Source organism: Hypanus sabinus, chromosome 5 (assembly GCF_030144855.1).
Source record: "Hypanus sabinus isolate sHypSab1 chromosome 5, sHypSab1.hap1, whole genome shotgun sequence".
NCBI lineage: Eukaryota > Metazoa > Chordata > Chondrichthyes > Myliobatiformes > Dasyatidae > Hypanus > Hypanus sabinus.
In genome coordinates this window covers 44917103-44941786 of record NC_082710.1, presented here as the reverse complement: position 1 = coordinate 44941786, position 24684 = coordinate 44917103, and the positions used below count along the sequence as shown (strand labels likewise).

Genomic DNA, 24684 nt, shown 5'->3' with positions numbered 1-24684 from the left:
GGCACTTGCTTGCATTTTTGTTTTGGAAGTAATAGCTTTACTGCAGTTATTTTGCCTATGGCATTTTAGCTTAAATTTTCTGCTTTTCCATTTGCATTTTTATTCATCTCTTTTCCCCTTCTAGATGGCTCCTAGCTATGCTGGTATCTACAGTGTGTAGCATTGTCATCTGGTGGATGGTTTGTGCCTACCCTTCTCCCATCCTGCTAATCTGTCTAGATGGGTTAGAAAACTAGTACCCTTCAGGACCCAGGCAGGTAGCACTGTAAGTGTGCCACTTCCATTTCTTTTTTTTTAAACAAAAAGAATAATCACTGGACAATGCATTCCATTTTCCAATTTTCTTCCAGTGCATGCTAAAATCTATTATCACTATTTCTTAAATTATGTGTAAGTGTAATATGCTTTGTTTATTAGGTTTTATACCTATCATCACTAGTTAATTAAATTAAGTCACTGCCTTGTGGTTTTGTAAGTAATATATGTGTGCATGTACATGTATTTAGTACCCTCTACTAACAGTCATTAACTTAATTACATCACTTACTGTAGAGTTCTTCTTAGCAAATGCTCCGTTGTAATGGTTGAATTCCTGCGCTAACTTGTTCTTTAATTGCATGTTAAAACTGGAGCATAGTAATTGCATAAATTTTCAAATGCATCAGTAGTCATTTCTGACCAGTGAAACCATTTGCACTATTTAGTACTGTACCGGAGGTTTATTGGTATGCAAATCTAACCCAGATAATAAAAACTATTTGAAATTAATCACTGTCTGCATGCCATATGGCATCTGCTGCTTGCTGCTGATGATGGGAAGATCTGATACACGAAGCTTGTGTTTGTATTTGTCTGCTCTTTTATTGTTCCCTTTTAGGTTTTGTAATTGGAATGTGGCACCTTACCAAGAAAAGAAATAGGTAGCTCAAACAGAAATACTGCATTTCTTTTAAAGAAAATCTTACTAGGGCCTACAAATCATCTTTTATAGCAGAAATGAGGAAGCAAATTATCATAATAATCTACGAGCCTTGAATATTACCTAGGTAAACTTAACCTGGGAAAATGTTACTTGAAAGTATATCTATGTCATCCCTTATGGCAAAATTTTAAATTGTTGCCTGTAAAAGTAATTTCTGAAGTCATCCAACAAAAATATAGTGGGATGTCATTCAGCATTTTTACCTGTCACAGAAATTAATTGCAATGTTTTAGGGGGTGCATCACATGCAGTAAACTTACATTTTGGATACAAAATTGAGCTGCCTGCACCTACAACATTAAGCACCTTTGGGTAGGACAATGTCCATGGTGGTGCATGGATGGTATCAGTCCTTGTGCGGTGATCATTTTGTAATTCCCCTTTCCTGGAATTGTATCACTTTTACTAAAATGCTGAAGATGCTCATTAATGCTGCTTGGCATCTCCAGCGTGTTCTGATTTCAGATCTGCAGTATTATCCTTCTAGATTGTGTTGTGTTAAGCAATGCAGAGATGGTTGTCCTTGCGTTTTGAAGCTGCTAGAGTTCATGGGAATGGGATCCAAGCTACTAAATAACTTATGCTAAGCTCCGTCATTTTTCCAGTTACGATCTCTTTGGGTGTTTTAAATTTGAATGGGATGTACAATCAATTATTTATTTTATGTTGCATTTTGGGTGATTCTGCTGAAGAGCTGGAGAGGGACCAGATCTGCCAAAGGAAGAGGGCCAGAGGGCTTGTGCTCACATAGTAAATCCCCTAAGGATTTGCAGGGAGCCATAATTCTCATTGACTGTCTCAATATATCAAGTAACTAACAATTCCAAAGGTCATGGCTATAGGGGCCTATAATCTTTTGTCAGAAGTTCACCCCAGCTTAGACTACAGCCTTCCTGAGTTGATTAGCCTCCAAATTAATTTGGACTTCAGCTTTTCTGGTCTATAATTTTTCTAGTTGCTGTTGTATTAGATACACGTCTAATTCTTATCAAGAAGCAAAGTTTTCATCCTCTTTTACTTGAGCAATGCCCATCTTTTGTTGTGGCCGTGCCATTGTTTAAGAACAGCAGACATAGTGATAGGCTGCTCTCAGGGATTTTTGGGTTTTTTGTTGCTCTACAGAGTTCAGTGAAAAGCTTCAAGATAATTTATCCCACAATATCTCTCGACTGATTAAGTTTCTCTCAATAGCTGGAATCCACATTTGCATTAGGGTGGAATTTGGATATATGACTACAATTTGCAAGGCTTGTGGGGTGAGCTTAATGTGCAGTGATATGGAAAACAATGTGTTCCATGTTTGAGTACAGCCATGAGGTCTGTATCTGGACAAAGAAATCACTGCAGGAAAAAATGGTCATAACTTCCTCGGACAGTACTGCTTTTAGCATGTCTGTTCATGAGTGAATTACTAGCCCTTTTTCAAAAACAAAACCTTTGCCCATTTAATAGCTGTGATGAGCTGAAAAGTCATCCCTTTGTCTGAACTCTAATCTACCTTTGCATTCTGTTGTATCTACCAGACAAAATACTAGGCTGTAAGTTTTATTATGTACATCACAGTATGTTTGCCTATCCGTTTAACTATTGTGGTAACAGCAGTCCTCTTGGCAATCAGTGTTTGCAGTTTTATTTTCCATGTAGTACCATAAGAATTGTCTTTTTACTAAAAGTGTAATATTGTTTAATTACAACTTGTAGATCACATCTTTGTGTTCCATTCGACCTCTCCATTAATCCTTGAAAATTCTGAGAATCTCTGCAACTTCCTCCTCATAATACCAAGATTCTTACAAGCATTATGTTGCTATTTAAAATTCAATTTCTTTCAGATTTTTTTTATTAAGTGACAAAGTACTAAATATCTACAACACATCTGATAGTCAGCTGAAGGCCATACATCCTATTTAAAATGATTGAATTTATGCTCAGCTTTTTCCCGATGCCGGTAAAGAGATAGAGGGAAATTTGGAGATCAGGGATTTGCTTTTAAGATCTTGGTTCAGCATTCTTTGATTCTACTGAAGAAACAGTGAAATTTTGTTGAGGACTGAAGAGAGACCTGCTGGAAGTTTAGTTGTGCAGATAAACTTCAAGTTTCCAAATAGCTGAATGCAGCAATAAATTTCTGAATGAAGATCAAGGTGTAATAGCAAATTGATGGAAGTTGCTACAGATACAAGCAGAAGATTGTATATTTTAATAATGGAGTAAGTGATGGTTCTAGTGAAACAGAGTAAATAGCTTCTGTGTATTACTGAAGTTGAGTTATGCAAAGCAGGTTCAGATACTTTTAATAGGTGATTTATTGACTAGATAAACAAATTAAGAACTGGTTAGAAAAGTGTTCTAAATGGAAAGTGATGACATATTATTGGCAGATGAATGTAAAAGAAAGTGTGGTGTCTGTCTTCCAGAAAGCACTGGAGTGTAGATTTGGGGAAAAATAAAAAAGAGTAAAGTGAACAAATAAAAGGGTTATTTGATATCAAACGGTCAAGATCGAACATACACTGAGAGGATGAAATACTGAAAGGGTAGATGGAAGGCGAAAGGAAGATGTTTTATACCACAAAAAAAATAGAACTGAAGAAAGCATGGGACAAACATGGTACAGAGAATTGAGCAAGCGTCAGTAACAAAATATTCATGTAGACCTAGATCTTCAATTTTAATTGATTTTGTATTGCATTTTAAAAATTAGTATTTTCCCTTTTTAACTTAAAGCTGAACATTTGTTATTTGTAAATGTTCCTTACTCTGCATTTTCCTGTAAAAGTTCCCATTCTCACCACAGGAAGCTCACGTCCCATCATAAAGCTTACCACCTGTGTGCTTTTACTAATCTATTAAAGTCATCATGTTAATCATGCTAAATTATGTCTGTCTTTAACTGCAGCATTGGGTTACAAGCTTTGCACCATTAGTTGGACTTAATCCCATGGTTTCTCACCTTGGCACCAGGAGGCAACATCTCGGATAAACTGTAGATGCTGCAATTCTGAAATGAAAATAATACTGAAAGCATTAACTTGTTCTGCTGAAAGAGAAACAGAGTATTGTTTTAAGGTCAAAGACCCTTCATCAGAACCGCATATTCAACAGATTGGTCAAGAAATGAAAAAGGCCATGTAAGCTCTAATACAGTTGCAGTTCTACATATTGCTCTGACTACTCCTACATTCTTGCCTTTCCACCAGCGTCCTTCTGAGCCACATTGTTTGTTAGTGCCTTTGGTATTTAGTTAACAATCCAGGCCAGATTTCCCTGCAGAGAGCTGAAGTACAGCTTCATGCTTTTGGGAGCACAGGTTATTGTCATCATTGTTCATATGATGTGCCATGTTATTATTTACCTCTCAAATCTACACCAAATTCTCCATTGTATCAAATTGTCTGCATTTTCTGGTATTTGTGGGTATGCTCATTTCTAGTGATATATTTGTTTGAGTTGGTAACTACACTTTGCAGAATGTAGACTATTTCTTTCTGTATTTAGTATGTTCTACTTAAGGCTCTTGTTTTGTTTACCCCCAATCCCACATCTTATTTTTTTATTGTCAAATTACACTTTCTCTGTTATTTCAGAATGTGTTGCCATGGTTTTGATTTGTCTGTCAAGAATGGAAAAGAGAAAAAAGAAAACTTTTTTATAATTATCACAAGTAGACAGAATACTGGACCTGTCTGAGCTTTCAATATAAATGTGGTTTCAGTATTTTGCAAAAGGAACTCCTAGACTTTATGTAATACCCTTTTCAGTGAAGTAATAACAACTTTATTTTTAGAGCAGTTTTCATATAGATGGAATTCAAAATGCTTTACAATGGGATAAAATTACAAACATGAAAATAAAAGACGAAAAGATGTTAGTTAAACGCAAGATTAAATAAATAGACTATGAGCTGGTATTTAAGTGTTAACTGAGTCTGCATCCCTTTATAGTTTTAGGTATTGAATTCCACAGTTTAGGAGCATCGTTCAAAAAGCTGACATGCTATTTATCTTTTGAGGGATATTGTTTAAATTTAAGAGACCGGTTAGTTTGACCAGGATTATAAAACAAAAATGATTCTGTGGTCCCAGACCGTTAAGAGCTTTAAAAACAAGAAAGAACTTTAAAATCTATTCCAAAAGATACAGGAAGCCAAAGCAGAGTAGCTAGGATGGGAGTGATATATTCTCTTATTGTGGTTTTGGTTAAAAGTCTAGCAGCAGCATTCTTAATGAATTGAAGTTTATCAATAGACAATAGACAGTAGGTGCAGGAGTAGGCCATTCGGCCCTTCTAGCCAGCACCACCATTTTGATCATGGCTGATCATACACAATCAGTACCCCGTTCCTGCCCTCTCCCCATATCCCTTGACCCCGCTATCTATAAGAGCTCTGTCTAACTCTCTCTTGTATGCATCCAGAGACTTGGCCTCCACTGCCTTCTGGGGCAGAGCATGCCACATATCCACCACTCTCTGGGTGAAAAAGTTTTTCCGCATCTCTGTTCTAAATGGCCTACCCCTTATTCTTAAACTGTGGCCTCTAGTTCTGGACTCACCCATCAGTGGGAACATGCTTCCTGCCTCCAGCGTGTCCAATCCCTTAATAATCTTATATGTTTCAATCAGATCCCCTCTCAACCTTCTAAATTCCAGTTGCTCCAATCTTTCAACATATGACAGTCCCGCCATTCCGGGAATTAACCTTGTGAACCTACGCTGCACTCCCTCGATAGCAAGAATGTCCTTCCTCAAATTTGGAGACCAAAACTGCAGACAGTACTCCAGGTGGGGTCTCACCAGGGCCCTGTACAGCTGCAGAAGGACCTCTTTACTCCTATACTCAATTCCTCTTGTTATAAAAGCCAGCATGCCATTAGCTTTCTTCACTGCCTGCTGTACCTGCATGCTTGCTTTCATTGACTGATGTACAAGAATACCTAGATCTCATTGTACTTCCCCTTTTCCTAACTTGACTCCATTTAGATAGTAATCTGCCTTCCTGTTCTTGCCACCAAAGTGGTAATCTCACATTTATCCACATTAAACTGCATCTGCCATACATTTGCCTAATGATCCAACCTGTCCAAGTCACCCTGCATTCTGCATGATCAATACATTGCTTTGGAGGAAGGCCAGTAAAATGTGCATTGCAGTAATCCTGTCTATTTGATACAATGGTGTGAATTAGTTTTTCTCATTACATGACTGAAACAAACGTACCTTTGCAGTATTTAAGTGTAGAAAAAGTGTTCTGGTCACTTTGTTCTCTGATCTAAAGTAAATGGGGGAAGGGGTAATGAAGTGACTTAGAAAGTAAGCCCATGGTTTTGGAGTGAGAGATTTACAGCAGAAAGAGCTTTACTCAAACTATTATTCATAAGCTCTGTTGTAAGTTGAGAATTATAGACTGTCTTCTGTTTTAGAAAACTACAGAGAAACATAACATTTAAGTATAGTACACAAGGTGCATATTCCCATTGAGAATGTTTACATTATATTTCAAAGTAGTGTAAACAAGTTACTTTGATGTGCAATAAGTTATTCTGATCAGTCATAAAGAGAAGATTTTGTACCATATAATCAAATTTTAAATTCTTAGACTTCACAAAACGTACCCACGTCTTACAAATTCATCAGTCATCTTACCCCCCGGAAGCCTACCTCTGTCTCTCAGTTCTGATCTGCTTCATTTTCTTCTTATACATCTATAGATTTAATTTGAATTATCTTTTTTCAGGTTCATGGAATTTCTAACATTTCTTGCAATCTTTGCTCAATGCATACATTCCACTGCCGTACCATGGAATATAATTCTTATTTTAACATTAACCTTCCACTCACTGAACAGAATCATAGATCAGTTTGTACTGTTACAGTTTAAGACCCTTTCCAAAACATCTGGAAAATTGAATTATATAGTTTAGAGCACTAGAATAGTATAAAGCAATGGCAGCCTAAGTGAAATTGGGAAATTAGACTGCACATCAACTACTCATTTTAAGAAAACACATTTGACAAATTGGTATTATAAGCAGAACTAACTTGACTGGTTAGTTTGTCCTTGAGCTCTTCCAGTCCAACAGGTATGTTATTTAGGAGGTGGCATGGTAACACAGCGGTTGGCATAACACTAATGCAGCACCAGCGACTAGGTTCAAGTTCACTACTATCTGAAAGGAGTTTGTAGATCTCCCTCCCCCCCCCCCCCCCCAATGTGTGTGCACTTGCTTAAACATTCCAAAAATATGTGGGTTAGTAGGTTAATTGGTCACATAGGTGTAATTGGATGGTGCAGCCTTGTTGGGCTGAAAGGGCCTGTTACTATACTGCATCTCTAAGTAAAAAGAAATATAAAATATAGAAACAGTTCCTACACAAATTTATGGTCCCAGTGGCTTCTGTTGTTCATTTAAGAACAACCTGAATGCAGCATACTGTTGAGTTTCACTCTCAAGCCAGTAGTTTGTACTGGTTACTCTTCAATCCTGAGGCAGATTTCAGATTTCTGGTGTTGTTGGGTTAATCAAAATGAACATTTCATTGAAGCATAAAATCAGCCAAGATTAGTTGTTCATTTCTTCTTGCTCTCCATAAACAGTACATTCTCTTATTTGGTTAAGTTTTGTGTTGCCCTTCATAATCCAAAATAAGGTGTTTTTTTTTTAGTACTTTACGTTACTGTTCTTTGAGGTTTTATTGCTGCAGACAATTCCCTGGTTTTATCTAGTGTTGGACAGCTCCGCAACTAAATTTTGGGAACTTAAAGAGTACAGTGGATTCCGGTTAATTGGGACACATCAGGACCAGTACATTTTGGCCTAATTCAGCAGCTGCCTCAATTAGCCAAAGTTTCATAAAAAGTTAAAGATACAGAAAAGAAAAACTAGCATTTAACTGAGTAACAAATTGTTTTTTCAAAATAAAGTACAGAACAAATTAAACACCACTAATACTACTATAGTACTATAAAACTGTTTCTAATAGTTATTGGAGGAATTTATGTCATGTACACTTGTTCTTTTGATTGTAAATGAACAAAATCAGCACCTACACCTAGAGTAACTTTTTTAGCTAGTGTTAAGTGTTTTCATAGTATCTTGGCAAAGATCTGAAAATTTTTAAAGTCAAATATTAAAAAAATCAAAAATCATTGCATTTAGAATCAGTGTCCATTGGCCCAAATATATAACATAACACGGCATATACAGCTGGCACCATTTAACAACTGTTCACTCTAAACTTGGTGTAGTGTCTAATGCCCACAAAAGTGCACACAACTGACATTAGTTAAAAACTGTTCAGGAAGTCTCCTATCCCAATTAAGCGGCATAGTGTCCCACATAAACGAAGGGAATCTATTTTCTCGATTTAGATTTTGTTCTTTAAGAGTTGTTCCAAATTAACTGGAATCCGCTGTAGTTATTTCTCATTCATACCAATCTATATGCATATTCTTTGATATGTATAGTACATGTAGTACCTTCAAAATCTGGTGACTGATATCCATTCTTGGGTTACTTAATAACTGCCAAATTTCAATTTAAGAAGTCATTTTGTAATGAAGGACAGCAGATATTCCACTTTTTTGAGATTGTTGCACTTTTGATATAATGAATGACTGTTAAAATGTACAAATGGTGAATTGTTTCATTTTATTCTAATCCTCAGTTTCACCTTACTAGACTGTCACTTTATCATCTCCATTATACATACCCACTTTTGACTGCTTGCCTTATACCATTAGTAGTGATATTCCTTTAAGTCTGATATGAGATGAGAACTATCATGCTAACAAACTGTATTAGAATCAATCACTTGCCTAATGAATTAATGTCGAGTTATTTACTTTAGATTGGAGGAGAACAAAATGCACACAAGATCATCATCGCAGGCATTCAGGTAAATCTCTTTTCTTTTTGGAGTAGTTTTTAATTGTGATAGTTAAGTTTCAATGTGCAGTGGAGAGCAAGTTTGTAAATCTGGTGGGAGGCAAAGGATGTTGAGAATGGTGAGGGTAGAGCACCGGTTTGGGGATGCGGGGATTTGGAGCAGGTGCAGACATACCCTGCCCCGAGACACCAGGCAAGATCACTTGAATCTAAACAATTGATTTATTGATCATTACAGAACATTTCCCTGGTGCAGGCCACTCCTATCCCTCTCCCTCCCCCCCCCCCCCCCATGATTCCCCCTCTCTCTCTCTGTTGACAATAGTGACCAATATCAGAATCAGTTTATCATCAAATCACTTGAATTTTTTGCAACAGTACAGTGCACTACATAAAATTATTACAGTACTGTGTAAGTGTTAGATAGCCTAGCTATATTATAATCATTATAACTTGGCAAAATAATGGCCTTGATCATGCACCCCTCCAACCAAGAACCATCATATAATAGTGCTGTACAAACCAGCACACTCCTCAATATCAAATTCAGACTGAAGCTCAGGCAAACGGAGCTGTGGAACCAGATATACTGAGATGCTTTTGATATACCTGATGTGGTTCCATCTATTTGAACGGGGTTAATGATCTGGATAGAAACATTTTTTCCCTTTAATTAGCAATATTTTCAATTAAATGAGCTTTAAAATAAATCAATTTCCATTTTTTTTTTTAAACATTAAAAGGTCTTTGGCAGCAATGACGGTCAGTGATCTGGAGCCCAGGCTCCTCTGTTTGCAGCCTGGTCACCTCTCAAAGAGCACTTTGCTTTATTGGGTGGCCATGACACAGGAACATTAACCTCAACTGCAGCCATAAATGGTTGATACAGCCTGGGTGAGGTGTCCAACATGTCAGCCATAATCCAGACTAATGGTCAGCTGCCACAGTAGAATTTTTAAATGTTGAAATTGAAAAGACTGATATAACTACACAGCACTGCACTATAAGTGGCGGGCTGTGGATAACTGAATAAATTATGATGTAACTGGAAGTGCACAATGTTATACTCCTTGAAGCAAATGCTTGTCCATTCAGTCCTACTGTATGGATTTAAACACAAAGTAGTTTTAACTTTTGGTGTGGCAGTAATGGTTCAGTTGATTTTAATCTCAGCTGAAAGCTATGTGTAAGATTTTTAAAAATGACCTTCTGTCACTGTGTTGTGAAAATTGTAACTACCGTTCTTCCCTCTACCCCTTCCCCCTTTCTACAAACCAAAGACTAGAGCAAAAGGGAGAACTGGAGTGCATTGTTACTAATGATTCTAAAATTGGTATTCAAAGATGTCCAAATGAAATGAAATATTTAAAGGGCATCTGACTTCATGAATGAAATATGTTAACTCAAATTGAGATTAAAAATTACATGAGCTTGCTCATTATTATATTGATTTTCCAAGTTGCAATGGCATAAGGTTCAGGACAAAAAAAGTAATTATAAACATATTTCACTCTTGGACACTAAAGACAAAGTTGCATGTGAATACAGATAATTTCTTTTCAAAATTAAAATGCACAGGTGCTGGAAATCTGACATTAAAACTGAAAGTGCTGAAACTCAGCAGGTTGGGAAGCATGTGTGGAAAGAGCAATCAAGTTGGTTAAATTTCAAAAGTGATGAGGGAATGATGGATCGGACAAAAGGATTATCTGATAAGTGGCTACAATTGCCAGTAGTGATAAACTTAAACTAGGTAATTTGTTTTAACATGGTGAGTTTTGTAAAGTGCATTTTTAAAAAATATCATTTTAATTGCCTATCTGTAGGATAATACTACAGTCTAGCAAACAGAGTTGTAAGCCGGCTTCTAAACCATGTGCCATTGCTGGCGTCAGCCTTGCAAGCAAACGCACAACCAGATCCATGGCGACAAACAGTAATTTAAGGAGGTAAGGCAAAATTAATATCTTTAATACATTAAAAACAATGATAAATATTTTCTGTAATCACAAATTAAGCAAAAGCATGAATTTGAGAAGGTGCTTATTGACATTAGCTATGAAGTCAGATGGACATTTAATAAATACTGAGACTACTGGATTGAGCAGGTTGTGGATGAGGTAAATAAATTGTTACAGAAACAGTCAAGGAGTTGCATCACAGATATGCTTTTCTGTTCACCGTATTTATTTCCATATTTTGCCCATCAACATCAATCCAATTTGCCTGCATTGGGGTCTATGTCCTTTTATGACTTGCCTTTCTATACATTTCAACTACAGTGATTGTATCTGACTCCACCATCTACTCTGCAGCAAGTTCCACATATCAATCACTCTTGTTTGAACAACCTTTCTCCTCAAATTCTCTGTAAAACTCTCCTCCCATCTTATACCTGTACTGTATTTTGATTTAAATCTGCTTACCATGGGGTGGGGGGGGGGGGAGGGAGAATCTGGTGAAAACCAAAGACAGACAGCAAAAGCTACTCAGTTCAGGTGGTCAGGCTACTTCTATGGGAAGAATAACAAAAGTTAAGCTTGCAGTCCTTGTCAAGACTGATAAGGAAACAGAAATTTAAGCTTCAGTAAGGGGTAGGGAATTGTTTGTCCACCTAGTCTATATCTCCAGCAGGATACCTCCTTTGCTCCATGGAAACAAACATGAAGCAAGTTGCTTATGCTCCACATAACAGTACTTCTGCAACATGCCAGTGAATCTCCTCCACACTCTTTCCAATACAATCACCTGCTTCCTATAGCATGAAAATCAGAACTGCACACAATACTCAAATATGGTCTAACCAGTGTTTTGTAAAGTTGCAACATAACTTCCCATCCATAAATTGAGGTTGATGGGAACTTTCAGCACAACATAGGGAGCTCTTAATTAAGCTAATATTAAAATCAGTTGTACCATAAAAAAGGTAAACAAAACCTTGGAATTTTCTTCTAGAATATGTCTGTTAATCTCCACCACTGAAGGTGTCCATAATTTGACAGGAACATATTTAAACTTAAACCCCTGAAAAAAAAGTTGCCTCCTCAAAATATTTAAAAATTGGTTTTCAAATAAACTTCATTTTTCAACTAAGGTTGAAATGCAGATAGAGAAGCTTGTTTGAACAAATGCAATGAGCTGGAAGGTAATGTGGAACTAAGATTAAATAGCCTAGCACATGTAAACAACCTTCATTCACATTACAGTCGAACTATCATAGAGCATGGAAGTGAAAATGGTTCGTCTGGAATTTGAGTGCAATGGCCCAGAGTACAAGTAGGATATGCAGCCAGAGCCATGGTTTGGATAGTCTGCAAGCTTCTCGCACGTTTTAACTAAAATAGATGATTACAGATAGCTTCTTCTAGCTGGAGAACCTAGATCAGTGTCAGGATAACTGTTAGCTATTTAGGACTTAGATAAATCAGATTTTCTCTCAAGCCATTAGATGCGTCCACACGTCCAAAACAATTTCTTGGCCTTTATAATATCAGCCCTCACCTTTCATTTAAATTCACAAATAATTAATCAATTCACAAAGACTGTCATGTTGTATTTCAATAACAAAGTTTAAAGATTAATATTTCAAATTTACTTGCACACAATTTAACAGTAATGACTTCTGCATTTAAGTTTTTAAAAGTTCACAACTTCTTCCGCTACATCAGACCAGATGTTGATTTGTAACCCTCTTGCGATTGTTCATTGTTCAGGGTCAATCATAGATACTGCATCCTAGTTCTCCGTGATATGCAAGCCAGGGCAGTATGATGTGGGGAGCAAGCTGTTGCCCACACAGCAGGCTTCCCCCTCTCCATGCAGCTGATGAATCCAAAGGAACACGAGGCAGATAGTTTGGCACTAGCAATGACTGGTAACTCCTGTGATAATGTTGAACTCAACATCAGACTGCAGGTCTGGATTTATCCTTGGGGTTTACTCCCAAAGCCTTCCCCCATGAGTGGGTATAGCAGCAAGGCAGGGTTCCTGTCCCATGATCCTCCCCCTTCTCCAGCTGTGACCCTTTTGTCAATCAACTTTCCAGCTCTTAGCTTCATCCCTCCCCCTCCCCCGTCTTCTATCATTTCAGATCTCCCCTTCCCACTTTCAAATCTTTTACTGTCTCTTCTTTCGGTTAGTCCTGACGAAGGGTCTTGGCCCGAAATGTCGACTGTACTTCTTCCTATAGATGGTGCCTGCCCTGCTGCGTTCCACCAGCAGTTTGTGTGTGTTGCTTGAATTTCCAGCATCTGCAGATTTTCTCATGTAGAGGTCTGAGATCAGTTTTTCTTCTCCTAGATAAGCTTCCAATCACAGCTGGCAAGCCCCATCTGCCTGAAATGACTGGTTTTAAGGTGTTACTAACCCATATTTGCCCCTTCTGTTAGTAGAAACGGGTAACTGTTCCAGCGGGCTCAATAGCTAAACCACAAATGAAGGCCATGAGCTGGACATGGTCATCAGAGGCTAGTTGAGATACACACCACTGCGGACCACCCCTATGACAACGTTAAGTAACCTCTTGCCACTGCACCAATTGTTTCAACACATCCATTACATACCTGGATTATATATAGTGTATCTAACTACAATACAATGGTGTAATCAGATCAGCAACTGGTCCTCCAAAACAAAAGTCCGACAGTCTTTCATAGTTGCAAGAGTACTAGATTTACCAAGTGATTTAATTTTTTTGAGACTTTAAAAAACAAACATTTTAAAAACTCCAATCTGATACAGTGAAAGAAACAATTCATCCAAAGTTAAAGCTAAAGGATAAAATTGGGTCATTTAAGAGCAAAGGCAGTGTGTAAATCTTTGAGATACAGATGATAGTGTTACATTAATCTCAATGACATTTGTTAGATACAGCTGTTAAAAGTATTTGGAGTTGAAGTCACACAATCATGATCTCAGTAAATGGATGTTTCCTGAGCTATGTGACCTGCTTTTGCACCCATCAACTACTTCCTTCCTTGGGCATTTCATATTTTAGCCTGAATAATTTCAACCAGTACACGATAGTAGAAGATTGAGCTGTGAGATGAAAAGTCACTTTCTTGAACTTTTAATATAACAGAACAAGTTTAACTATCCACTAACTTTTCTTTAAATTTGCTTTTTTAAGTCACTCCAGTATTAGTACTAAAGTACCATTGCTTCGTTAACGTTCATTCCAAAGTAACACCTTCGGAAATTTGAAGAGGAGCCTGGAAAATACAATTTCCCTGCATTGTGTATGGAACTTGGAATTTGTTGGAGAGCAGCATAACTTCATTCAGAAGGATTCTTGAACTTGGACAAAATAACAGACTTGAATATCTTCTTCAGAAATTAATTATGACAATGGTCAGTAGAGAAAGACATCTGCAAGCAACTGCAAAGTGGGGGGGGGGGGGAAGCATTTTTGACTGCAAACAAGGCCTTTAGTACAATATTTGTACGAGTTCATGGTTAAAGTCCAGCTTCTGCAGCACCCAGGTAGCAAGCTGCAAACCAAAATCTTCATGCCAATTTTCATTTTAGTTGTGTTTTCCAGATCATGGTAAAGGAAGGATCTAGCTATTGAAGGAAGTTTGAATTAAATTAAAAAATTACAACTACAAAAGTTGCTAATTTGATCCTTTATTGTTTCCCCTTCCAAAAATAAATACATTCCAAAAATACCAGATAAATTTCAAACCGAGGTGTGCACCAGAGCCACTGAAGTCCAGATGGAACAGATTTCCTTGCTTTGTGTTAATGTTTGAAGTATGCAGAGGGATCGTTTTTTTACAAAATGGTTATTAAAACTAACTGCTCTAGCTACAAACACCTTGATCCCTCCTCCATGTAGATCACCAGCCGTGGCAAGAAAAATAATGCTAAACTTTGGGTCTTTAAAGTTAAAAGGTTTAAAATTGTTCAATTTGCTAGCTGTCAAACTAATTATGCGTTACAAGACTAAATGGTAAAAACAATCAATATCTTAAATATTGAATGTTAAGGGAATTACAAAATCTGGAAAGTTAAGTGGCCTTGTAATCAGTTACAACTAGACATGTTCTACCTTGTGGGGTAGAGCTGATGTGGAGGAATGGAAGAGCTGTCAGTGGAAGAGATGTAATAAAAATTTGACCCAAATTGGGGTACAAGAATAATATTTTTATACGCATGGATAAGCTGTATTTTGAGTCTGGTTTTAATTTTTTGTGACCTTAGAATGGATCTTGCTCAGCTAAAAAATAATTATGTTCTGTGAATTAAAGCGTGCAGTTTATTTGCTACAGTACTGTAACAGCATTGGTCAAGTATTTGTAGCATTACAAAAAGCTTGTATTCTACAGCTAAAGCAATACAGTACTAGACATCAATTTGTAGCAGTCAGATGTGGTGTTTTTCTTCCATGTCAAATAACTTCAGCGACTGGCAAACTCATGGTATTTTGTCTGCTTGTGATGGTCTTACATCCTTGGTCCAGCATTTTATTTTTATTTTGCAGCTTTTGGGTGGAGGGTATTTTTAAACTGGAAATATCTTTTCTCTGGTTTGTGTAACTGAGCTGTTGCAATGCAAAACTGGAATTAAGAGACTATATACCACTTTTGTACAGAATAATATGTATGCAGTATATAAATAAACCTTACAGGTAATAGTTGTTATTCATTTAAAGAATGAGCATGAGATCTTATTCCTGAAACAAAACTAGGAGCTGTGGTTACTGAATGAAGAGAATACTCTCAAGGTTATGAGTGAACAACGTATTAACTTTTGAAGTAAGTTCACCAGAAGTATTAACATCTCCATTATTACACACCCCATGTAAATTAACTTTGGTGCATCTTGAAGTACTAAACTTTGCATTAGCTGCACTGTTTTAACACGGCATTCAATCAATCCACTCCAAAAAGCCCTGTAATTTAAGCAGAAATAAAATTTGCTTTTGAACCTGCCTCTACTCTGCAAAGGCAGTTAGTTCTGGATCATTACATTTTCTCCAGCTTACCATTTGAAGTTTCTCCTGAATTAGTCTTCTACACACCAAAGTCAAGGACTCCAAACATCCCAACACAATAGACAATTCTGCTGCCTCAGGTGTAAAGTGAAAATCTTTTTGCCCTGAAGGATTGGGGTTCCCAGTTCAATCACTGGCTCAACTATTTGCTGCACATGTCAAAATAGCTTCAACTTTATACTGATGAAAGTAATTCATATAAATGTATAATATCACCTCAGTCAAACTGTTTACCAAATAGTAATGCAGTGGTCCAAGTTGTATCTTCTAGTGACTGGGTTGATGTAATAAAGACATCAGGTTTCAAAATAGTTTCAGCATTTATAAACTATATATTTTTTAAAATCAGGTCTACCCTTAAAAATAAAACCTCAAACATAATTCCCTCATTACATATTGCTTGAATGCTTTGCTAAACTCCATCTGAGGCATTGGCATTGAATAATGTTTAATCCCCAAATGTGCTGTAAAGATCCAGAATAAAGTGTAGGCTAAAGACTGCCTTCAACACAACTTATTGAAAATATTTCCAGAACTATAAAGTTCACCAGCTTCCAATTACTGAAAAACATTACTGGAGGCCCCAGCATAAGGTTGGTGCACAGAAAGTTCCATGAGAATTATTTGTACAAGCACTGCTCACACAGAACAACTCAATGGGCCCAGCTCATGCAAACACATGCCACTTATCGTCATTGCTGCCCCCCTATAGCCAGTATTCAATTAACAAGAAACTTGGAACAACTTATAACCTGTCATGGTTTTTTTTTTAAAAAAGCGCTCGATGAAGGGTCAGCATTACCATTTTGTTGCCCTGTATGTTTTAAGCAAACTTTTGCATACCTAGTTTAAATATCTCACATTACCCAGTTACCCAACACAAATGTACAAGTTCCATAAAACTGGAATAACCATTTGTAAAAATTAAAACCAGGTATTTTTATATAAAGTGACCAATGCACCAAGTATAAACTTTGTATTTTTACATTCTTGTATAGTTAAACGAAGATTTGCAGTTTAGTGTGCACAATGTAGATCAACAATAGCCTGATGAAACTATAATTAAGCACTACTACATAAAATGTACAATCTTTTTTTGCTACAGGATGAAATATTCAAGGAAAAAATAGCTTTTCAACAAATCTGCATTTAATCCATCAAATTTCCACAATCATTTCCCAAAAAGGCAAGTTATGCCATCTTTCCCTTTACATAAGTTAGTTCAAACTCAACAAATTTAACATTCAGCTTCCAAAAACTGACACTAGGGATAAATAAAAATCAAAGCTTTTTTTTGGTTTTGTTTTTGTTTTAAATGTGATCTAATAAGCAACCTTTCAAGTTCAAGGACATGTGCACAGTGTTCAAAATGACTTCAAGGATGCAAATGCAGCTACTTCTACTGGGTAGGCACCGAAGTAGGCCATTTCTGTAACATGCCTGCAATAGTTCAAAATTTACAGTTAACCAAATGTTAGCATCTTCTTGTCAGAATAAAGGCTGCATTCTCTTACCCGTGTGCTTTTTCAGGAAACCATTACAATTCAAGCAAACCATTCAATATTTTTTAATATATAGCATTTTAAACATCAAATATACCTCTTCAGCAGTTTAAGATATTTGCCAATATTACACAATTGAAGCACAAAGGAAGGTGCTGAAAACTCAGTAGTAATGTCACTCCATCCATCTTTCATCACAAACACTGAACAAGATCTATTCACACCCAGTAGTGAACAGAAAAGTCTAACTCACAAATTGTGAGCTAAAGTACCACTTCTTGTAGTCAGTGTTGCAACTGAAGCAAAGCGCCTCTCATCTTGATGTGCCAAAACTATTTTCTTCAAACCGATGCCAGCTACTATATTTCAATACTGCTTCAAGCAAGAGCTGGGAAATCCTCTGGGTCATCAGGATTGGGAGCACTGATCTGAATCTGGAGAGAGTTAAATTTTGAAAAGTTGATAATGATTTACAAGATTGGAGTTGCTGCCTCAATACTAGACCAACAGATTAAAGAGATGACAAAATAAAACTTATGCCAATTTAAAATAATAAGTGGGTACAAGTGTAAGACTATGCATTTGCAATACTTGTCCTCATTTCAAGGTCACAACTGCAGAATTTTGTTAGTTCTCCCAATATCTGATTAAGAAAATGCTTACTTTCAGAGCAATTCCACACATTTCAAGTTGCTTCATACAGTTTATGCTATGAAGTAATTTTACCCAAATGCATCCTCTACCATTTGAAACTGGGAAGACTTTATCTGACCAAATGGGAATAATTTTAGTTGTGTGATTCTACATTAACATTTCAAAGTTGATGGGCCATAATTTTAACACTTCCATTCACTCCAAGCAAAAAAAACTGCTTACTTCACATGTAATCCCACCCCTCCCCCCCAAACGCAAGGCAGCTAGCAAAGGTTGCCTGCTGTGCAATTATCTTCAAATGATACTTAGATGTAAACATTTTTGAAGCATGGGATATATTTCCTAACATTTTTTACCTTTTGTATACAAATCAACCAACAGAGAACATTTAATACTGAAAATTAGAAATTTTACCCATATGCAAAACTGATTGTAGATCAAAAGTACTTGATTGGCAATATAGCACTGGTGTCAAATGTGTAAATTCTTTCCAGAAATAGCTTGTTAATAATCAATTATCACATGTATTCAAAAGCCCTAATGCCACTTCATACAGGATTACTAATTATACTGAACACTATCTACATGCAACTTGCATTATTTAAGCTGGTGCAGTTTACTGGTGAATTGCATCACCCTTGCAGTCAAGGAGCCACATTTACACAACACAGAAACACTCTTCAGCCCAACTCATCCATGTGCTAACTTGAGCTAGCCCTATTTGCATGCATTTGGCCCATATCCCTTGATACCCTTTTTCATGTGTCCATCAAAATGTCTTAAATATTGTGACAGAAGCATCTCTACCACTTCCTCAGGCAGCTTGTCCATATACCCACTACTGAGAAAACTTGCTACTCAGTTCCCTTTGAATTTTTCCTTCACAACTTAAATCTATACCTTCTACACTTGGGGGAAAAAAATCAAAAACCCTATCTATGCCCCTCATGATATTAAACATCTCTACAACATCATCTCTTAGCCTCTTTTGCTCTAGGGAGAAAGATCAGTCTATTGAGTATCTCCTTATAATTGAGGCCTTCCAGCCACACAATATCCTCGCTAATCTTTTGTCCATCTTAATCACATCCTTCCCATAGTATAGTAACCAGAATTACACACAATACTCCAAGTGTTGTCTCAGCAACATCTTGTAGAGCTGTAATATTTCGGCTCTTATATTCAGATCACTGATCAATGAACACAAGCGTGCTATACATCTTCTTCACCACTCTGTCATCACTTTCCCAGAGAACTAGGTCTGTTCTGCAACAGTCCTCAGGGCCACGCCATTGACTATGTTCTCATTAACTTCCCAAAATAAACCACTTTATACTTACCCAAGCTAAATTCCATTTGTCATTCTTTTTCCCACTTTCCCATTTGATCTAGATCTTGTTTTAACCTCAAACAACTTTCTTCACTGTCCACTACACCAATTGTGCTGTCATCCATAAACATACTAATCATGCCACTTCTCAATCAAATCATATGATAAACAGTATATTGATATTGCAAGAGTGCTGACAAGCATTCATATGTCTCTTTAAAAACAAAAAGTTGAACCTTTCAGTTCAGTTCAGTTCATCTTGTCGATAAGACATACGAGCAGAATTAGGCTACTTGGCCCATCTAGTTTGCTCCGCCATTCAATCATGGCCAATCCTTTTCCCCCCCCATCCTCAGCCCACACTCTGGCCTTCTCCCTGTAACCTTTGATGCTGTGTCAGATCAAGAACTGATTAAATTTTGCCTTAAATACACTCAACAACTTGGCCTCTACAGTTGCCTGTGGTAGTAAATTCCACAAGTTCATCACCTTATAGCTAAAAAATTTCTCTGCATCTGTTTTATATGGAATCCCCCCCCTCTATCCTGAGGCTGTGCCCTCTTGTCCCAGACTCCCCCACCATGAGAAACATCTACTCTGTCTAGGCCTTTTAGCATTTGAAAGGTTTCAATGAGATACCCCCGCGTCCTTCTAAGTTTCAGCAAGTACAAACCCAGAGCTATCAAACCCTTTCATTCCTGGATTCATCCTCGTGAACCTCCTCTGAACCCTCTCCAATGCCAGCACATCTTTTCTTCGATGAGGAGCCCAAAACTGTTCACAATACTCAAGGTGAGGCCTCACCAGTGCCTTATAAAGCCTCAGCATCACATCCATGCTCTTGTATTCTAGACTTCTTGAAATGAATGCTAACACTGCATTTGCCTTCCTCAGCACCTACTCTACCTGCAAATTAAACTTTAGGATGTTCTACACAACTCCCAAGTCCCTCTGCACCTCTGATGTTTGAACCTTCTCCCCATTTAGATAATAGTCCGTACTATTGTTCCTTCTACCAAACTGCATTATTGTATCATTCCCAACACTGTATTCTAGTGGTCACCAACCTTTTTAAGCCCAAGATCCCCTACCTCGGCCTTAGTTCAAAGCAAGATCGATCCCAGATCAATTAGTTACACGCATGCACGGGGCAGAAAAGACTGGAAGTAAAAACCCCGCAACCTGGAAGTAGAAATAGTGTATGAACACCAGGGATACCCACCCTTTTTTTGCACTGCATACTGGTTTAATATTGACAATATTCTTGCGGATCGACCGGCTGGGGGGGTGTTAAACACGACAGGAATACATCGATACTCGAAGCAGGTTCCTTATGTCCAGTCTATTCCGCAATTTAGTTTTCACAGCTCTCAGCACTTAGCTTCTGTCCCGCGCTGCTTACGTTTTTTCCACTCACAACACTCAACACATTTGTCTTTAAGTGCGGGGTGCTTGGACTCAAGGAACCGAAGCAGTTTTGAGGGCTTCACTGCCTCATTAGACAGCCTCTGGGTCCAAGCTCCAGCCTCCCATCCACCAGCCACCCTGGCCAGGTGCGGTTGGTCATGGGTCGGATGAGAGGACAAGGTCAGGGCTGGAGATCCCCATGCCAGGGCCGCGACAGTCGCAGTCCAGAGAGAGCGAGCGACTGAGCGAGGAATGTAACAGGGCGCACGCCCGCCCCCCCCTTGTAGGATCTATCGGCCGCCAAAAGTTTGTTTCAGTAGATCGCAGCGAGGTAGCTGCTCTGATACGTACGAAACGCTGGGCCCAAATTAGGTCGTCTGCGAATATTTTAGCACTGGGTTCCCCACAAACATTCAGTGCGTTAAACAGGTTTAGAGGCAGCGTTCCAGGCCAGTAGCAACGGCACTTCCCGCCGGCCGCCTAAGGCCAACCAGTGATCCCTGGTGCGAGGGTGTCACTGCGGTTAGGCAACTGATGACCTCACGTGGGTTCAAGTTCAACAGTGGGCATGAGAGGGAATGAGGAAAGGTGCAGCTGACTCATATTGTTTCTTCCTGGCCTGGTGGTTGGGGACCATTGAATTACACTGTATAGTGTGGGGGAGCTACATGCATGCGCACTGGGCAGAAAGAACGGAACTAAAACCTCACAACCTGGAAACAATCTCTCAACAGTTTTTGTGTATTTCTTTTTCCTTTTTTTCCCCTCAGGATCTACTGGGAAAGTCTCAAGGATCGACGGGTTGGCAACCACTACTGTATTCCATCTGCCGCTTTTTTGTCGATTTTTCCAAGTCCTGTTGCAATTACATTGCTTCCTCAGCATTACATACCCCACCACCTATCTTTGTATCATCTGCAAACTTGGCAACAAAACCATCTACTCCACCATATAAATCATTAACATACAGCATAAAAAGCTGTCCCAATACCAACCTCTGATGAAGACCACTAATCGCAGGCAGCCAACCAAAAAAGGATCATTTTATTCTCATTGCTGCCTCCTATCAGCTACTGCGATAACCATGACAGTAATTTTCCTGTAATACCATGGGCTCTTAACTTGGTAAGCAGCCTCATGTGTGACACCTTGTCAAAGGCCTTTTGAAAGTCCAAATATACAACATCAATTGCATCCCCTTTATCTATCCTACTTGTAATCTCCTCAAAGAATTCCAACAGGATTGTCAGGCAAGATTTTCCCTTAAGGAAACCATGTTGCCTTTGTCCAATCTTGTCTTGTCACCAAGTACTCCGTAAACTCAACCTTAAATTGACCCCAATATCTTCCCAACCACTTAGGTAGGCTAACAGGTCTATATTTTTTTCTGCTGCCTTTTTCCTTTCTTAAGGAGTGGAGTGACATTTGCAATCTTCCAGTCTTCTGGCACCATGCCAGTCCAATGATTTTTGAAAGATCATTACTAATGCCTCCAACACTACCTCTTTCAGAACCTTAGGGTGTAGTTTATCTGGTCCTTGGGTCTTTCAGCTTTTTTTTGAGCACCTTCTCACTTGCAATAGTCTCTTCCTTCACACCCTTCACATCTGGCACACTGCTAGCGTCTTCCACAGTGAAGACTGATGCAAAATACTCATCTAGCTCATCTGCCACCATAGTCATAAATTGTCAGTTGTGAAATAGTTCAACTTGCCTATTTTGATGCCTCTGGGCTTGTACTCAGTGGAGTTCAGAAGGCTGAGGGGGATTTCAAGGCCTGAATATATTGGACATGGAGAAGATATTTCCATTAATAAGAGGAGGAAATTCTTTAACTAGAGGGTGATGAATATGTGAAATTTGCTGTCACTATGGGCTGTGGAGGCAGACTTTGGATGCATTTAACAGAAGTTGATAGATTTTTGCTTGGCAAGAGGTTAAGGATTACGGGGAGAAGGCAACTTTGAAAAAAAGTTAGCATAATTAGATGGCAGAGAAGACTCAATGGGCCAGTGGCCCAAACCTGCTTTTATATCTTATGGTCTGAGTTAATACTCTATAATTATTGTAGAATAAAGCAAATTGCATTCAGTATTCTTTCTTGAAGTTCAATATTTACAGCATCCACAAAATTCATACATATTTGATTTCCCAAAGTACAATACTTCACATTTGATCAAGTTAAATGCCACCTGCCATTTCTCCACCCATAGTTCTTCGGTGACTCAGGATTAACATTATCACAATCTATCTAAACAGCAACCGACTTTAGTTTTCTCTACTACCTCCCCTAAAAAAACTCTCACTTTGAAATGACTCTCCAGCTCCAGAACCACATCACATTGGATGAAAATAACTAAACCACTTGCTGAGTCAAAGTGGAATGGTTCTTTCTTTGCACCAGGTGGGCCATACTACCATGATGGTGTAAACATGTCAAAAGTATGTTACATTTGTGTGAAATTATTCAAAATGATCACTATTTAGGAAGTTGAAGAGTGAACTGGTCACAGCAAGTGTGAGAAAAATGATTCATTGGAAAGTAGCTGAAAAGTGGGATGCTTTTCATTATTATGCAAGTTGCAAAGTATAGATTTGGAGAAGACAAAGAACTTTGCCCGTAGTTAAAATCAATTCATAAGAAGGGTCATCACCAAATGTCCTTGTTTTTATTACAGAACAGGCCAAACGGCTTAGTATTTGAAAATTGTTTAAATGGTGTGTAATGCCCTGGTTTACAAGGTTCATATTTTTTCTCTGTTCTCTGTGTAAGCTGCTTGTTTGGGTTACTGTTGAAGATATGAGATGAGGAGAAATGTGTGCCATCCAATTAGGATGAATGGATTCAGGGGAGGTTTCTCTGGTGAGGGACACTAAGGTTGGACTTGGGGCTTTTGGGGGGTGGGGGGGAAGAAGAGAGAAGACACTGGAGAGAAGAGGTCAGAGGAGTTGACCCGGAGTGGGGCTGTGACTTGATGAAGCCTGGGGAGATCGAAGGAGGATCAGCGAAGGGGAAACTGTGAGCTAAAACTTGTGCACATTAAAATGTGTTTCATTTTAATTCAGGCTCGAAGGGCCGAATGGTCTACTTCTGCACCTATTGTCTATTTAAAATGGGCTCTTTTTTTTTGCTTTTCCTTTAGTCAAATTAAGAATTATAAAGCTAAATATTTTAATTGTATGAGGCATACTGTCTGTTATTTGTGGTACATATTTGTAACAGGGTAACAAATCACAGAGCATCCACACAAACGGGGATTTGGGGGGCTTGCACTTCAATCTCCCTTGCTTGGTGGGGCTAGAAGGTGTCTTCCCTAGACTTAAGCAGCTGACGGAACTGGATGGTTACAGGTAGAATCATTATTTCTCCAATTGAAATATTTAAAAAGTCAATAAAATAAAAGGTGCTATAAAAGGCTGCATTTTGTTACCAAGACAGGAATTCATTGCTACACAATTGGTTATCTGTACTCTTCACCCATTTGTGTGTTCTCACTTCCCTCCTTCACCTCCAACATTAAGACTGCTTACCATTTCTGCAGCTGGTACTTCTGGCCTGGTTTCAGTTACTCGTTTGCCTCTTCCACGACCTCTAGCACCACCCCGTCCTCGTCCAGGGCGTGTAAGACTGCCAAAGTTAATGTCCAGCTTAGAGGTGATGTCATTTACTGATCTTCTAAAGTAATGGTGATCCTCATCATCAGATTCTTCCTTCTGTTCCTAATTAAGGAAGCAAAAATGTTTACATTCAAGTCTTGATATGAGAGGTTTATTGACTACAAGACATAACATGCAATCTTACTTTTAAGTTATCCCCAACCTTTGGCCTCTACAGCAGTCAGCTGAACAAGTCAGGCTGTCTACTTCGATTTTCTCCTTCCTTCCCCACCTGGGAGATATACAGGACACCACTACCACATCAAAAATGT

General features: G+C 38.2%; 2 protein-coding genes across 5 annotated transcripts in view; one reads left to right on the top strand and one right to left on the bottom strand.

Moving 5' to 3' along the window:
* Positions 1 to 15513, top strand: part of LOC132394116 (dual specificity protein phosphatase CDC14A-like) — a 90263-nt gene extending 74750 nt beyond the window's left edge. For 2 of the 4 annotated variants that reach the window (XM_059969875.1, XM_059969877.1), the window contains 3 exons: positions 8831 to 8878; positions 10695 to 10817; positions 14051 to 15513. In XM_059969875.1, the coding sequence (XP_059825858.1) occupies positions 8831 to 8878; positions 10695 to 10817; positions 14051 to 14162 (283 nt within the window). In that variant the 3' untranslated portion in view covers positions 14163 to 15513. Of the gene's footprint in view, positions 1 to 124; positions 266 to 8830; positions 8879 to 10694; positions 10818 to 13996 lie in introns of those variants that run through there. The other 2 variants (XR_009512185.1, XM_059969876.1) reach the window with 2 other exon arrangements.
* A 139-nt stretch (positions 15514 to 15652) lies between these two features.
* The window catches only part of LOC132394118 (intracellular hyaluronan-binding protein 4.S-like), a 60444-nt gene continuing 51412 nt past the window's right edge, over positions 15653 to 24684 (bottom strand). The window contains exons 7-8 of the mRNA XM_059969878.1: positions 24287 to 24475; positions 15653 to 17798 (exon numbers count right to left, since the gene is read on the bottom strand). Of these exons, the coding sequence (XP_059825861.1) occupies positions 17742 to 17798; positions 24287 to 24475 (246 nt within the window). The 3' untranslated portion in view covers positions 15653 to 17741. The remainder of the gene's footprint in view (positions 17799 to 24286; positions 24476 to 24684) is intronic.